The 17,501-nt window shown below is 49.5% G+C and overlaps 1 protein-coding gene across 1 annotated transcript in view; it reads right to left on the reverse strand.

Moving 5' to 3' along the window:
• LOC140273034 (integrin alpha-3-like) overlaps window positions 1-6,887 on the reverse strand; it is a 41,636-nt gene extending 34,749 nt beyond the window's left edge. Inside the window, exons 1-2 of the mRNA XM_072368559.1 lie at window positions 6,814-6,887; window positions 4,448-4,615 (exon numbers count right to left, since the gene is read on the reverse strand). Coding sequence (XP_072224660.1) covers window positions 4,448-4,605 — 158 coding nt within the window. The 5' untranslated portion in view covers window positions 4,606-4,615; window positions 6,814-6,887. The remainder of the gene's footprint in view (window positions 1-4,447; window positions 4,616-6,813) is intronic.
• Between the last annotated feature and the right edge of the window lie 10,614 nt (window positions 6,888-17,501).

The following is a 17,501-nucleotide window of genomic DNA, read 5'->3' on the forward strand; positions in this document are numbered from 1 at the left end:
GTGACCTGTCAGAGTCAGACCGTACCGTGTGACCTGTCTGCGTCAGACCGTACCATGTGACCTGTGACCTGTCGGCGTCAGACCGTACCGTGTGACCTGTCTGCGTCAGACCGTACCATGTGACCTGTCGGCGTCAGACCGTACCGTGTGACCTGTCGGCGTCAGACCGTACCGTGTGACCTGTCTGCGTCAGACCGTACCATGTGACCTGTGACCTGTCGGCGTCAGACCGTACCGTGTGACCTGTCTGCGTCAGACCGTACCATGTGACCTGTGACCTGTCGGCGTCAGACCGTACCGTGTGACCTGTCTGCGTCAGACCGTACCGTGTGACCTGTCGGCGTCAGACCGTACCGTGTGACCTGTCGGCGTCAGACCGTACCGTGTGACCTGTCAGAGTCAGACCGTACCGTGTGACCTGTCGGCGTCAGACCGTACCGTGTGACCTGTCGGCGTCAGACCGTACCGTGTGACCTGTCGGCGTCAGACCGTACCATGTGACCTGTCGGCGTCAGACCGTACCATGTGACCTGTCAGAGTCAGACCGTACCGTGTGACCTGTCGGCGTCAGACCGTACCATGTGACCTGTGACCTGTCGGCGTCAGACCGTACCATGTGACCTGTCGGCGTCAGACCGTACCATGTGACCTGTGACCTGTCGGCGTCAGACCGTACCGTGTGACCTGTCGGCGTCAGACCGTACCGTGTGACCTGTCGGCGTCAGACCGTACCATGTGACCTGTCGGCGTCAGACCGTACCATGTGACCTGTCAGAGTCAGACCGTACCATGTGACCTGTCGGCGTCAGACCGTACCATGTGACCTGTGACCTGTCGGCGTCAGACCGTACCGTGTGACCTGTCGGCGTCAGACCGTACCATGTGACCTGTCGGCGTCAGACCGTACCATGTGACCTGTCAGAGTCAGACCGTACCGTGTGACCTGTGACCTGTCGGCGTCAGACCGTACCGTGTGACCTGTCGGCGTCAGACCGTACCATGTGACCTGTCGGCGTCAGACCGTACCGTGTGACCTGTGACCTGTCGGCGTCAGACCGTACCGTGTGACCTGTGACCTGTCGGCGTCAGACCGTACCATGTGACCTGTCGGCGTCAGACCGTACCGTGTGACCTGTGACCTGTCGGCGTCAGACCGTACCGTGTGACCTGTCGGCGTCAGACCGTACCATGTGACCTGTCGGCGTCAGACCGTACCGTGTGACCTGTGACCTGTCGGCGTCAGACCGTACCATGTGACCTGTCGGCGTCAGACCGTACCATGTGACCTGTGACCTGTCGGCGTCAGACCGTACCGTGTGACCTGTCGGCGTCAGACCGTACCATGTGACCTGTCGGCGTCAGACCGTACCGTGTGACCTGTCGGCGTCAGACCGTACCATGTGACCTGTCGGCGTCAGACCGTACCATGTGACCTGTGACCTGTCGGCGTCAGACCGTACCATGTGACCTGACGGCGTCAGACACAGCAGCAGCTGCTCGGACTCACTGAGACCTGAATCTGACACATAAGTAGAAATATGTGATAAACTCCACTCTGAACACAACTCCAGCTCCAGCCTTTTCTTCCAGATGTTTCGTCTCATTTAAGGAACAAAAATAAAAATAATAATGATGAAAATAAAATGAATTCAGTTAAATTAAACACTCAAAACAGATGTTTCTTTCTCATCGGTACAGAGGCGAGGGGGATTCAGACAGTGTTGCACAGGAGTACTGACTCAGTCAACGTGTTATCTTCTCCATGGCTTTAGCTGATACGATGTCCTCCAGCCAGCCTTTCGTAGCGGGCCTCTGAATAGATTTCCAACATTTTGCAACAGTCCGTCTGGCTTTCAGTGGGCTGAGGGTGACCATCTTTCTCTTAGCTCTGCTGAGATTGTTTTGTCTAATTTACTGAGACTTTTATCAAATCCCAGACCATCTGAACCCAACATTTCTCCCGTTTGCACCAGGATGCTGCGATTTTGAGTTGGTAACAAAGTATAAATACAAAAAAGATGTTATTACCAGCTGACTGGGACCTGATCTGGTCCTAAAGCAGCCTCCAGGACAGTCTGAGCAGCAAAGATGTTCAGAGGAGCTCCAGTTTGTTTAAAACAAAGTTCCTCAGAGAAAGACTGGAAGGGATCTGCATATTTCTGCCTCTACAGAGCAGAATATCATTAAAGCATTCAGGGAATCTGGAGGAGTTTCAGTGTGAAGGACGAGGGAGCAAGCCTAAGCTGGACCCCGTGACCTCTGACCCCTCAGACGCTGCATCCAGAACCGTCCTTCATCAGCAGCTGATAGAAGCACATGGACAAGGGATTACTGTGGAAACCTTTGTCCAGCACCACAATACAGAGTTCCATTCACAAGCTTTACTGTGCAGGAAAGAAGCCTGATGTTAACCTCGTCCACTTCTCTGGGCTCGGAGGCGTCTGGGATGGACCGTCACCGTGGAAACGTGTGCTGTGGTCAGACCCATCAGTATTCCACATCTTTGCTGGAAGAAATGGAGCAAAGAGCAAAAGCAGCATCCAGCCTGCTGTCAGCAGCCAGTCCCTGCAGCCAGGCTCTGTGATGGTATGGGGTTGGATCAGGGGGCAAAGCTCATTTCCACTTCTGTGACGGCAGCATTAATGCAGAAAAGCTCACTGAGATTTTACAGCAACATGTGCTGCCTTCAAGGCCACATCTTTTCCTGGGACGTCCCAGCATTGTTCAAGCAGACCATGGAAAACCACATTCTGCCACAGTCCAAAGGCCTGGCTGAGGAAGAAGAGGTACGGGTGCTGGACTGGCTGCCTGCAGTCCTGACCTGTCCCCAGCAGAGAAACAACCACCCCCCCGCACTGCTGCACACCTTAAGACCTGTTTAAGGAGGAATGGGACAAAATAACAGCTGGAACTCTGCATCACCTGGTTTCCTCAGAGCCAGAACGGCTTCAAGTGTTGGCAGAAGGAAACAAAGTGGGAAAAGGTTCACTGACTTTATGGGATGCTGCAGGTCTGAGGTGTAGAAATGATGTTTGTTACCAGATTAAATGAAGCTGAACAGGAAACATGTTGAGACTTAATTTAAATATGTTCCTTTTCTCTAATGTCTTAACTCTCTGATTTGGGGACCTCTGACACGACCCTGAACCTGAAGAACTCCTGAAGCTGCTTCAGACCCACTTGATGACCCCTGGAGCCCCTCCGAGGCCCCTTCCTGTTGTATCTGCTGTGCTGGTGTTTTCTCAGACTGAAGGAGAATTCAGACGCATTATTAACACTGCAGGGCATTCACCTGACTCTGTGTGATTGAATTCCTGGTGTGTAACAGGGTTTCCACACACAGCGCATTATTACAGCGCTGCAGAGTGTGTGATGCTCTGATCTGATGAAGAGTCACCTGAATGAGTCGGGCAGCAGCCGAAGGGGCCTGAGGAGGAGCAGCTGAGCCTCCACTCCTCAGTGCTTTGGTCCAACCCCAGAGTCCTGAAGCGAACACAGCGTGTGACCCGAGATCAAACTGAAGCCAGCAGAAGGAGGTAATGGAACAGTAACCGGGCCCTGTGGCCCTGAACAGGAAGTCCAAACCATGAAGGAGCCCGACAGCAGCAGCTGGATTCTTCTGATAGCTCTGATTCATGGATGAAATGTGTTGAGAAATATTTTACTCCATCTTAGTTGTTTTTTATCTGAACTTAATATGAAACTTATATAAATCATGAAATATTTATGCTGATAGCATCCAATCACTGGAGGATTCTGGTACCAGGACCACTCCTGGATCGGTCCGTGCACACTCTGGGGGAGTCCACGTTGTTCTGGTTCTCTAAAAGGAGGCTGGCTCTGGTGTAGTAGGTGTCCTGGTCCCAGAGGGATCCTTTGGACCCTGGCAGGAAACATTCAGCAGTTTCTGAGGAATATCACGATTAGTTTGGTTTCCTAAGGTTTCCCAGAACGGCTCCCAGAGGGCCCGAACCGGATCAAACACCAGCCAGCCAATCAGAGCGCAGCGTACTTTGTTCCGAGGAGGAAGTTGTGGTTTTATGACGGTTCACCTCTGGACAGCAGTTCAATCATTTACCAGAACACAGACACGCCTTTGGAAAACCAAAAGGGTCACAATTTGCTTCTATTTTCACAGGATTCACATAAAAACTGAGCTTTTTATGTCACTGACACCAATAAAGAAGCATGTGATGATGTGACTTTGCCTCTGTTTCAGTCAGATAGTTTTATTTTGGAGTTGTTTTGGTGGCTAACTGTAACTGTAGTTTAATTAAACAACGGCTCAGACCGGAACCGGCTCAGTACCTTCAGCCTCTGAGCACGGGGCGCCTGCTCAGTATTCAGAGCTACCTGCTGTCCCTTTGTGGTGTAAAAAGTCCTATGAAGGCAAACTAATGAAGTCACTTTAGTCTGTTGGACAGGCGGCGCACAGGTGTGAACTCACAGGTAAGCGTCCGTCTTCAGGTCCTGGTGCAGCGCCACAGAGAGTCCAAACAGACTTCCATCCTCGCCCGTCTTCAGCAGCGGGAATGCCGTGTCAAGGTTGAACGCCACGCACACACTGACACACACACTCAGCAGCGTGCACACACCTGTCGCCATCGAGATACACCTGAAAGGAAAAGACCATCAGCTGCATGTGAGGCTCAGCACAGAAAACCAGCCTGGTGGTTATGGATCATTAATCGGTGTGGTGGAGTCATGTGACCTGCAGGTCTGAGCAGGTGTTTCACTTCAGCTGTAATCAAACTATGATCAGAGACTCACAGATAACCACGTTACTGATGAAGAGAACTCCTGTCGCGGGTTAACTCAGCAGGTAAACTCAGCTGGTAAACTCAGCTGGTAAACTCAACAGGTAAACTCAGCTGGTAAACTCAACAGATAAACTCACCTGGTTAACTCAGCAGGTAAACTCAGCAGGTAAACTCAGCTGTTTAACTCAGCTGGTAAACTCAGTAGGTAAACTCAGCTGGTTAACTCAACAGGTAAACTCAACTGGTTAACTCGGCAGGTAAACTCAGCTGGTAAACTCAGCAGGTTAACTCAGCAGGTTAACTCAGCTGGTAAACTCAGCTGGTAAACTCAGCTGGTAAACTCAGCTGGTAAACTCAACAGGTTAACTCAGCAGGTTAACTCAGCTGGTTAACTCAACAGATAAACTCACCTGGTTAACTAAGCAGGTAAACTCAACTGGTTAACTCAGCAGGTAAACTCAGCAGGTAAACTCAGCTGTTTAACTCAGCTGGTAAACTCAGTAGGTAAACTCAGCTGGTTAACTCAGCAGGTTAACTCAACTGGTTACCTCAGCAGGTTAACTAAGCAGGTAAACTCAGCTGTTTAACTCAGCTGGTTAACTCAGCTGGTAAACTCAGCTGTTTAACTCAGCTGTTCAACTCAGCTGGTAAACTCAACAGGTTAACTCAGCTGGTTAACTCAGCTGGTTAACTCAGCTGGTTAACTCAGCAGGTAAACTCAGCTGGTTAACTCAGCTGGTTCACTCAGCAGGTTAACTCAGCTGGTTAACTCGGCAGGTAAACTCAGCTGGTAAACTAAACAGGTAAACTCAGCTGGTAAACTCAGCAGGTTCACTCAACAGGTTAACTCAGCAGGTTAACTCAGCTGGTTAACTCAACAGATAAACTCACCTGGTTAACTAAGCAGGTAAACTCAACTGGTTAACTCAGCAGGTAAACTCAGCAGGTAAACTCAGCTGTTTAACTCAGCTGGTAAACTCAGTAGGTAAACTCAGCTGGTTAACTCAGCAGGTTAACTCAACTGGTTACCTCAGCAGGTTAACTAAGCAGGTAAACTCAGCTGTTTAACTCAGCTGGTTAACTCAGCTGGTAAACTCAGCTGTTTAACTCAGCTGTTCAACTCAGCTGGTAAACTCAACAGGTTAACTCAGCTGGTTAACTCAGCTGGTTAACTCAGCTGGTTAACTCAGCAGGTAAACTCAGCTGGTTAACTCAGCTGGTTCACTCAGCAGGTTAACTCAGCTGGTTAACTCGGCAGGTAAACTCAGCTGGTAAACTAAACAGGTAAACTCAGCTGGTAAACTCAGCAGGTTAACTCAGCTGGTTAACTCAGCAGGTAAACTAAACAGGTTAACTCAGCAGGTTAACTCAGCAGGTAAACTCAACTGGTTAACTCAGCAGGTAAACTAAACAGGTTAACTCACCTGGTTAACTCAGCAGGTAAACTCAGCAGGTTAACTCAACTGGTTAACTCAGCAGGTAAACTCAGCAGGTTAACTCAGCAGGTTAACTCAGCAGGTTAACTCAGCTGGTTAACTCAGCAGGTTAACTCAGCTGGTAAACTCAGCAGGTAAACTAAACAGGTTAACTCAGCAGGTTAACTCAGCAGGTAAACTAAACAGGTTAACTCACCTGGTTAACTAAGCAGGTAAACTCAACTGGTTAACTCAGCAGGTAAACTCAGCAGGTAAACTCAGCAGGTTAACTCAGCTGGTTAACTCAGCAGGTAAACTAAACAGGTTAACTCAGCAGGTTAACTCAGCAGGTAAACTAAACAGGTTAACTCAGCAGGTTAACTAAACAGGTTAACTCACCTGGTTAACTAAGCAGGTAAACTCAGCTGGTTAACTCAGCAGGTAAACTCAGCTGGTTAACTCAGCAGGTAAACTCAGCAGGTTAACTCAGCTGGTTAACTCCACAGGTTAACTCAGCTGGTTAACTCAGCTGGTTAACTCAGCAGGTAAACTCAGCAGGTTAACTCAGCTGGTAAACTCAGCTGGTTCACTCAGCAGGTTAACTCGTGGCGTTTAGATGAAACATGGGAATCACCAACCTGTTGTTCTTCAGCTGCTTCCTTGGCTGATGATGATGGAGCTGAACAGCAGCTCAGCCTCCCGAGTCCCTGAGTCCCGTCTGCTGAACAAAGCTTCAGCAGACGGTCAAATACCCGAGAATCCCTCCCTCTCTCTCCCTCTCTCCCTCCCTCCCTCTCTCTCCCTCCCTCCCTCCTCCTTTCTCCCTCCCTCCCTCTCATTCTCATTCTCCACTCGCCTTGAAATGAAATCATGTCTCTCTCTCCGTATTAAGCCACCCACACACACTCATATTGGCCTCTGTATAATTGTGAGGACCTAAACATGTCCTCACAAAGACACACACACACACACACACACACACACACACACACACTCACACACACTCACACACACACACTCACACACACTCACACACACACACACACACACACACACACACAGACACACACAGACATAAATGGATTCAGGTCATTTGTGACTCTGATTGTCTCGCTCTCTGCCCTCAAGTTATCAACATGTGTGAAACTGAATGTTTAACCAACATTATGAGGTCTGAACTTTTCACACAGACACACACACACACACACACACACACACACACACACACACACACACACACACACACACACACACACAGAGACACACACACACACACACACACACAGACACACACACACACAGACACACACACACACAGAGCTCTGGGTTTATTTCAGCTTCCCGCCTTTGTTCTACTTCCTCCTTTCTTTCTGTTTTTCTTTCTGATCAGTGACTCACATCTACAAGAAAAAACTCCCTTTAACAGGAAGAAACCTCCATCAGAACCAGAACCAGGACGGGTCCATCTGCCTGGACCAGCTGATGACACTATTTAGGAAAAAGCCCCTCAGATTCTTTATCATAAGTCTGGAAACAGCCTCAAATCTGTGGTTTTGATGCGTCCGTCAGCTCCAGAGGGTTAAACTGAAATACAGTTTCTGTGAGGACCAGACTGCCCTCAAAGATCCACAGATAAGAGCAGGTTACTGATACGGGCCGGGCCCACAGTAGCCAATCAGAGACCCCGGCTGTTACAAACGCTGCCTGATCAAAGGTCTGAACACCTGGTTCAGGAAATGCCTCATCAGCGAGCATTCACAGCTCAGCCAGCTGCTGAAAGCACAGCAGCCGCTCACCTGGGCCCACCTGCAGCGGTTCTGAGGTCCTCCAGAACCCTCCAGAACCTCTCTGGAACCCCTCCAGAACCCCTCCAGAACCTCTCCAGAACCCCTCCAGAACCCCTCCAGAACCTCCTCAGTCATGGAGCGGCCCACCTGCAGCGGTTCTGAGGTCCTCCAGAACCCTCCAGAACCTCTCTGGAACCCCTCCAGAACCCCTCCAGAACCTCCTCAGTCATGGAGCAGCCCATCTGCAGAGGTTCTGAGGGCAATACATCTGAATATAACCTGCTCACAGGCAAACGGCCGTCAGGAACCCTCCAGAACCCCACCAGAACCCCTCCAGAACCGCCTCAGTCATGGAGCGGCCCACCTGCAGAGGTTCTGAGGGGAATACATCTGAATATAACCTGCTCACAGGCAAACGGCCGTCAGGAACCCTCCAGAACCCCACCAGAACCCCTCCAGAACCTCCTCACTCATGGAGCGGCCCACCTGCAGCTGCAGATCCGGCAGCAGGAAGTTGATGTGACACAAATCGGCAGAAACTCAGGAGGCTCTGACAGACGTAGCTGGTGGATCCGGTCTGTCCAGTTCAGTAGCCTCTAAAGTCTTTTCAGAAACCTCGCTGGAAGTCATAAAGTCGGGGAAAGATGTTCAGGAGACTCAGGAACATGAATCCAACACTCAGCTGAGGGTCTGCAGAGAGAAGAAAGGTTCTTCTGACAGGTGCTGCATTATGCCCCCGCAGGACATGCGGTTCATTAAGAAGTCGGTTTAAAACGTTCCTGAGGACCCGGTTCACTCCTCTGCTAACGGAGGCTGACACCAGGCTGCCACCTGTTGGCCTGCCTGGTGTCCTGCAGACGCCTGAGGAGGAGTCAGAGCGTCACTGCTGCTGCTGAACATCAGAAACAGCAAAAACAAGCAGAGCCGGACGGTCCAAAGCGACTCCAACACCTGTGAGACAGCGGCTGGCCTCAGATGATCTGAGCCGAGTCGCCTGCATTTCATTCATCTTCTCAGAAGCACAGCTGGTGCATTTCACCTGCTCATATTTCTGCAAATAAAAGACCGATGTGAGGTTTTCAGAATGAAACACCTTTAAACGCACCAAAGTGAACAAACGCAGTGCAATAAGAATAAAAAAGACTGAAACGTAGAAAAAACAAGCCATGAAAGCAAAATAAACCAAAGGATGAAGTCAGCATCTCAAAGCTGATCATTTAAGTGTCTTCAAAGTTCCTAAAGTGCAGACAGATGATCACTCGTTGTTCCAGTTGATGTTAAAGAGCTGTTTCAGTGCTGCCATACGGTTTAAAACCAGGCAGAAACTCCTCAAACTACAGCTGAAAAACCAACTCATAAACCGAGCCGAAGCCCAAGAAGGTGGAAAAGGCCGAACTCTCCTCTGTGATCGGAGCCTGAAAAGCTGCTCTGAGCAGGTGGGAGGGGCCCCCAGACCGAGTCATACGGAGGGGCCCCCACACCGAGTCATACGGAGGGGCCCCCAGACCGAGTCATACGGAGGGGCCCCCACACCGAGTCATTTATTAAAAAACAGCTGAGCATCGCAGAGGATCCTCTGCAGGAACCAGAACCAGTCGGTGGGTCAGAGAACAGAACCTGGGTCTGCGGCTCCTGCTTACTTCTTCCTCGTCCCTTTTCCATCGGCTCTCAGCTGGCCTACTTTGTGTCAGATTCATGCAGCTGAGGGCTGAAATCGTGTTCTGGTGCCCATCTGGGCCCGAATGGGCACCAGAACCCAGAATGTTTGTGGAGTTTAAGAGGGTCCAGCAGCTCTCAGATTACACCGTGATCTACGGTGGAAAACATCGCTAAGGAGGGGCCCCCACACCGAGTCATACGGAGGGGCCCCCAGACCGCGGTGGTCCACCGGCGCTGAGGAGGCCTCACGGGTTCATACAGAGGCACAGCAGGTCAGGTTCAGCAGCCTTTAGATCCCAGTGAAACGAAGGAGGCGGGGGGGACCGGTGCAACATACCGAAGCTTTAACTCCCAGCAGCAGCAGCTTCTTTTTACAGGGCACCTGTCAGTATAACAGGAAGTCTTCACTTCTTACCTCCCACTGTTCATCAGAGAAGTGAGCAGCATCCCAACAGCTGGAAGCAGGGTACTGGCACCATCTGATTACAAAATCATCACTAATGTGTCTGAGAGCTTTTTTAATGTCATTGACTAAGCTCATTAAGCTCATAAAAGTACCATTTTAGCTCCAGTATCAGGAAAAACAAAAGATACCAAGCTTCTGTCGCTATAAGCTCATCTTAGGATGTGTGGCTGGCTTCAGGCAGAATTCACAGAAGCAGAGCTCTATATGTGGGTCTATAAAGCACAATAAACCCAGTTTGTCTGGAAACCTGCAGCTGTTTTCTGTTTATCAGCTGAATCAGTTCCATCAGCACCTAAGGAGGAGGAGGAGAGTCCAGACTGCAATCTGCAGGCCTCAAAGAAAGCAGAGAATCGCACCAGAAACAGTGGAAGACCCATTCCCATTGAAGTGTAAAACTCCTTCTTCCTGTTCCTGGGAGCATATATCAGGGCGTCTGAAGTGTAAAACTCCTTCTTCCTGCTCCTGGGAGCATATATCAGGGCGTCTGAAGTGTAAAACTCCTTCTTCCTGTTCCTGGGAGCAGATATCAGGGCGTCTGAAGTGTAAAACTCCTTCTTCCTGCTCCTGGGAGCATATATCAGGGCGTCTGAAGTGTAAAACTCCTTCTTCCTGCTCCTGGGAGCATATATCAGGGCGTCTGAAGTGTAAAACTCCTTCTTCCTGCTCCTGGGAGCAGATATCAGGGCGTCTGAAGTGTAAAACTCCTTCTTCCTGTTCCTGGGAGCATATATCAGGGCGTCTGAAGTGTAAAACTCCTTCTTCCTGCTCCTGGGAGCAGATATCAGGGCGTCTGAAGTGTAAAACTCCTTCTTCCTGCTCCTGGGAGCAGATATCAGGGCGTCTGAAGTGTAAAACTCCTTCTTCCTGCTCCTGGGAGCATATATCAGGGCGTCTGAAGTGTAAAACTCCTTCTTCCTGCTCCTGGGAGCAGATATCAGGGCGTCTGAAGTGTAAAACTCCTTCTTCCTGTTCCTGGGAGCATATATCAGGGCGTCTGAAGTGTAAAACTCCTTCTTCCTGTTCCTGGGAGCATATATCAGGGCGTCTGAAGTGTAAAACTCCTTCTTCCTGTTCCTGGGAGCATATATCAGGGCGTCTGAAGTGTAAAACTCCTTCTTCCTGTTCCTGGGAGCAGATATCAGGGCGTCTGAAGTGTAAAACTCCTTCTTCCTGTTCCTGGGAGCATATATCAGGGCGTCTGAAGTGTAAAACTCCTTCTTCCTGTTCCTGGGAGCATATATCAGGGCGTCTGAAGTGTAAAACTCCTTCTTCCTGCTCCTGGGAGCATATATCAGGGCGTCTGAAGTGTAAAACTCCTTCTTCCTGCTCCTGGGAGCATATATCAGGGCGTCTGAAGTGTAAAACTCCTTCTTCCTGCTCCTGGGAGCATATATCAGGGCGTCTGAAGTGTAAAACTCCTTCTTCCTGCTCCTGGGAGCATATATCAGGGCGTCTGAAGTGTAAAACTCCTTCTTCCTGTTCCTGGGAGCATATATCAGGGCGTCTGAAGTGTAAAACTCCTTCTTCCTGCTCCTGGGAGCATATATCAGGGCGTCTGAAGTGTAAAACTCCTTCTTCCTGTTCCTGGGAGCATATATCAGGGCGTCTGAAGTGTAAAACTCCTTCTTCCTGTTCCTGGGAGCATATATCAGGGCGTCTGAAGTGTAAAACTCCTTCTTCCTGCTCCTGGGAGCAGATATCAGGGCGTCTGAAGTGTAAAACTCCTTCTTCCTGTTCCTGGGAGCATATATCAGGGCGTCTGAAGTGTAAAACTCCTTCTTCCTGTTCCTGGGAGCATATATCAGGGCGTCTGAAGTGTAAAAACCCTTCTTCCTGCTCCTGGGAGCATATATCAGGGCGTCTGAAGTGTAAAACTCCTTCTTCCTGTTCCTGGGAGCAGATATCAGGGCGTCTGAAGTGTAAAACTCCTTCTTCCTGCTCCTGGGAGCATATATCAGGGCGTCTGAAGTGTAAAACTCCTTCTTCCTGTTCCTGGGAGCATATATCAGGGCGTCTGAAGTGTAAAACTCCTTCTTCCTGTTCCTGGGAGCAGATATCAGGGCGTCTGAAGTGTAAAACTCCTTCTTCCTGTTCCTGGGAGCAGATATCAGGGCGTCTGAAGTGTAAAACTCCTTCTTCCTGTTCCTGGGAGCAGATATCAGGGCGTCTGAAGTGTAAAACTCCTTCTTCCTGTTCCTGGGAGCAGATATCAGGGCGTCTGAAGTGTAAAACTCCTTCTTCCTGTTCCTGGGAGCAGATATCAGGGCGTTTGAAGTGTAAAACTCCTTCTTCCTGTTCCTGGGAGCATATATCAGGGCGTCTGAAGTGTAAAACTCCTTCTTCCTGTTCCTGGGAGCAGATATCAGGGCGTCTGAAGTGTAAAACTCCTTCTTCCTGTTCCTGGGAGCATATATCAGGGCGTCTGAAGTGTAAAACTCCTTCTTCCTGCTCCTGGGAGCATATATCAGGGCGTCTGAAGTGTAAAACTCCTTCTTCCTGCTCCTGGGAGCATATATCAGGGCGTCTGAAGTGTAAAACTCCTTCTTCCTGTTCCTGGGAGCAGATATCAGGGCGTCTGAAGTGTAAAACTCCTTCTTCCTGCTCCTGGGAGCATATATCAGGGCGTCTGAAGTGTAAAACTCCTTCTTCCTGTTCCTGGGAGCATATATCAGGGCGTCTGAAGTGTAAAACTCCTTCTTCCTGTTCCTGGGAGCAGATATCAGGGCGTCTGAAGTGTAAAACTCCTTCTTCCTGTTCCTGGGAGCATATATCAGGGCGTCTGAAGTGTAAAACTCCTTCTTCCTGCTCCTGGGAGCAGATATCAGGGCGTCTGAAGTGTAAAACTCCTTCTTCCTGTTCCTGGGAGCATATATCAGGGCGTCTGAAGTGTAAAACTCCTTCTTCCTGCTCCTGGGAGCATATATCAGGGCGTCTGAAGTGTAAAACTCCTTCTTCCTGCTCCTGGGAGCAGATATCAGGGCGTCTGAAGTGTAAAACTCCTTCTTCCTGCTCCTGGGAGCATATATCAGGGCGTCTGAAGTGTAAAACTCCTTCTTCCTGCTCCTGGGAGCATATATCAGGGCGTCTGAAGTGTAAAACTCCTTCTTCCTGTTCCTGGGAGCAGATATCAGGGCGTCTGAAGTGTAAAACTCCTTCTTCCTGTTCCTGGGAGCAGATATCAGGGCGTCTGAAGTGTAAAACTCCTTCTTCCTGCTCCTGGGAGCATATATCAGGGCGTCTGAAGTGTAAAACTCCTTCTTCCTGCTCCTGGGAGCAGATATCAGGGCGTCTGAAGTGTAAAACTCCTTCTTCCTGTTCCTGGGAGCATATATCAGGGCGTCTGAAGTGTAAAACTCCTTCTTCCTGTTCCTGGGAGCATATATCAGGGCGTCTGAAGTGTAAAACTCCTTCTTCCTGTTCCTGGGAGCATATATCAGGGCGTCTGAAGTGTAAAACTCCTTCTTCCTGTTCCTGGGAGCAGATATCAGGGCGTCTGAAGTGTAAAACTCCTTCTTCCTGTTCCTGGGAGCATATATCAGGACGTCTGAAGTGTAAAACTCCTTCTTCCTGCTCCTGGGAGCATATATCAGGGCGTCTGAAGTGTAAAACTCCTTCTTCCTGCTCCTGGGAGCATATATCAGGGCGTCTGAAGTGTAAAACTCCTTCTTCCTGCTCCTGGGAGCATATATCAGGGCGTCTGAAGTGTAAAACTCCTTCTTCCTGCTCCTGGGAGCATATATCAGGGCGTCTGAAGTGTAAAACTCCTTCTTCCTGCTCCTGGGAGCATATATCAGGGCGTCTGAAGTGTAAAACTCCTTCTTCCTGTTCCTGGGAGCATATATCAGGGCGTCTGAAGTGTAAAACTCCTTCTTCCTGCTCCTGGGAGCATATATCAGGGCGTCTGAAGTGTAAAACTCCTTCTTCCTGTTCCTGGGAGCATATATCAGGGCGTCTGAAGTGTAAAACTCCTTCTTCCTGTTCCTGGGAGCATATATCAGGGCGTCTGAAGTGTAAAACTCCTTCTTCCTGCTCCTGGGAGCATATATCAGGGCGTCTGAGGTGTAAAACTCCTTCTTCCTGTTCCTGGGAGCATATATCAGGGCGTCTGAAGTGTAAAACTCCTTCTTCCTGTTCCTGGGAGCATATATCAGGGCGTCTGAGGTGTAAAACTCCTTCTTCCTGTTTCTGGGAGCATATATCAGGGCGTCTGAAGTGTAAAACTCCTTCTTCCTGTTCCTGGGAGCAGATATCAGGGCGTCTGAAGTGTAAAACTCCTTCTTCCTGTTCCTGGGAGCATATATCAGGGCGTCTGAAGTGTAAAACTCCTTCTTCCTGCTCCTGGGAGCATATATCAGGGCGTCTGAAGTGTAAAACTCCTTCTTCCTGTTCCTGGGAGCATATATCAGGGCGTCTGAAGTGTAAAACTCCTTCTTCCTGTTCCTGGGAGCAGATATCAGGGCGTCTGAAGTGTAAAACTCCTTCTTCCTGTTCCTGGGAGCATATATCAGGGCGTCTGAAGTGTAAAACTCCTTCTTCCTGCTCCTGGGAGCATATATCAGGGCGTCTGAAGTGTAAAACTCCTTCTTCCTGCTCCTGGGAGCATATATCAGGGCGTCTGAAGTGTAAAACTCCTTCTTCCTGTTCCTGGGAGCAGATATCAGGGCGTCTGAAGTGTAAAACTCCTTCTTCCTGTTCCTGGGAGCAGATATCAGGGCGTCTGAAGTGTAAAACTCCTTCTTCCTGTTCCTGGGAGCAGATATCAGGGCGTCTGAAGTGTAAAACTCCTTCTTCCTGTTCCTGGGAGCATATATCAGGGCGTCTGAAGTGTAAAACTCCTTCTTCCTGCTCCTGGGAGCATATATCAGGGCGTCTGAAGTGTAAAACTCCTTCTTCCTGCTCCTGGGAGCATATATCAGGGCGTCTGAAGTGTAAAACTCCTTCTTCCTGTTCCTGGGAGCAGATATCAGGGCGTCTGAAGTGTAAAACTCCTTCTTCCTGCTCCTGGGAGCATATATCAGGGCGTCTGAAGTGTAAAATTCCTTCTTCCTGTTCCTGGGAGCATATATCAGGGCGTCTGAAGTGTAAAACTCCTTCTTCCTGTTCCTGGGAGCAGATATCAGGGCGTCTGAAGTGTAAAACTCCTTCTTCCTGTTCCTGGGAGCATATATCAGGGCGTCTGAAGTGTAAAACTCCTTCTTCCTGCTCCTGGGAGCATATATCAGGGCGTCTGAAGTGTAAAACTCCTTCTTCCTGTTCCTGGGAGCAGATATCAGGGCGTCTGAAGTGTAAAACTCCTTCTTCCTGCTCCTGGGAGCATATATCAGGGCGTCTGAAGTGTAAAATTCCTTCTTCCTGTTCCTGGGAGCATATATCAGGGCGTCTGAAGTGTAAAACTCCTTCTTCCTGTTCCTGGGAGCAGATATCAGGGCGTCTGAAGTGTAAAACTCCTTCTTCCTGTTCCTGGGAGCATATATCAGGGCGTCTGAAGTGTAAAACTCCTTCTTCCTGCTCCTGGGAGCATATATCAGGGCGTCTGAAGTGTAAAACTCCTTCTTCCTGTTCCTGGGAGCATATATCAGGGCGTCTGAAGTGTAAAACTCCTTCTTCCTGCTCCTGGGAGCATATATCAGGGCGTCTGAAGTGTAAAACTCCTTCTTCCTGCTCCTGGGAGCATATATCAGGGCGTCTGAAGTGTAAAACTCCTTCTTCCTGCTCCTGGGAGCAGATATCAGGGCGTCTGAAGTGTAAAACTCCTTCTTCCTGCTCCTGGGAGCATATATCAGGGCTTCTGGAGTGTAAAACTCCTTCTTCCTGTTCCTGGGAGCATATATCAGGGTGTCTGAAGTGTAAAACTCCTTCTTCCTGCTCCTGGGAGCATATATCAGGGCTTCTGGAGTGTAAAACTCCTTCTTCCTGTTCCTGGGAGCAGATATCAGGGCGTCTGAAGTGTAAAACTCCTTCTTCCTGTTCCTGGGAGCAGATATCAGGGCGTCTGAAGTGTAAAACTCCTTCTTCCTGTTCCTGGGAGCATATATCAGGGCGTCTGAAGTGTAAAACTCCTTCTTCCTGTTCCTGGGAGCATATATCAGGGCGTCTGAAGTGTAAAACTCCTTCTTCCTGTTCCTGGGAGCAGATATCAGGGCGTCTGAAGTGTAAAACTCCTTCTTCCTGTTCCTGGGAGCATATATCAGGGCGTCTGAAGTGTAAAACTCCTTCTTCCTGCTCCTGGGAGCATATATCAGGGCGTCTGAAGTGTAAAACTCCTTCTTCCTGTTCCTGGGAGCAGATATCAGGGCGTCTGAAGTGTAAAACTCCTTCTTCCTGTTCCTGGGAGCAGATATCAGGGCGTCTGAAGTGTAAAACTCCTTCTTCCTGTTCCTGGGAGCAGATATCAGGGCGTCTGAAGTGTAAAACTCCTTCTTCCTGTTCCTGGGAGCAGATATCAGGGCGTCTGAAGTGTAAAACTCCTTCTTCCTGCTCCTGGGAGCATATATCAGGGCTTCTGGAGTGTAAAACTCCTTCTTCCTGTTCCTGGGAGCAGATATCAGGGCGTCTGAAGTGTAAAACTCCTTCTTCCTGTTCCTGGGAGCATATATCAGGGCGTCTGAAGTGTAAAACTCCTTCTTCCTGTTCCTGGGAGCAGATATCAGGGCGTCTGAAGTGTAAAACTCCTTCTTCCTGTTCCTGGGAGCAGATATCAGGGCGTCTGAAGTGTAAAACTCCTTCTTCCTGCTCCTGGGAGCATATATCAGGGCGTCTGAAGTGTAAAACTCCTTCTTCCTGCTCCTGGGAGCAGATATCAGGGCGTCTGAAGTGTAAAACTCCTTCTTCCTGTTCCTGGGAGCAGATATCAGGGCGTCTGAAGTGTAAAACTCCTTCTTCCTGTTCCTGGGAGCATATATCAGGGCGTCTGAAGTGTAAAACTCCTTCTTCCTGCTCCTGGGAGCATATATCAGGGCGTCTGAAGTGTAAAACTCCTTCTTCCTGTTCCTGGGAGCAGATATCAGGGCGTCTGAAGTGTAAAACTCCTTCTTCCTGTTCCTGGGAGCAGATATCAGGGCGTCTGAAGTGTAAAACTCCTTCTTCCTGTTCCTGGGAGCATATATCAGGGCGTCTGAAGTGTAAAACTCCTTCTTCCTGTTCCTGGGAGCATATATCAGGGCGTCTGAAGTCACCAGCAGGTGTAAAACTCTCTAAAAACACAACCCTGGCATTTATTGAGTGAGTGACAGCTGGAAATGACATTTATTGTCCCGAACTCACCTGGAGTGTGTCTCCACCTGGTGGCCGGTTTGGCTTCCTGCACCTGAGAGGCGGCCAGACCCCAAACACCAGTTCTGTTTAATGTGATTTTATTGGAATAAAAAGGTTTGTTTCATCTCGTGTGGCTGAAATGTTAGGGGGTTAATGTTAA

This window comes from Leuresthes tenuis, unplaced genomic scaffold, assembly GCF_036924035.1.
Source record: "Leuresthes tenuis unplaced genomic scaffold, fLeuTen1.0.hap1 SCAF_17, whole genome shotgun sequence".
NCBI lineage: Eukaryota > Metazoa > Chordata > Actinopteri > Atheriniformes > Atherinopsidae > Leuresthes > Leuresthes tenuis.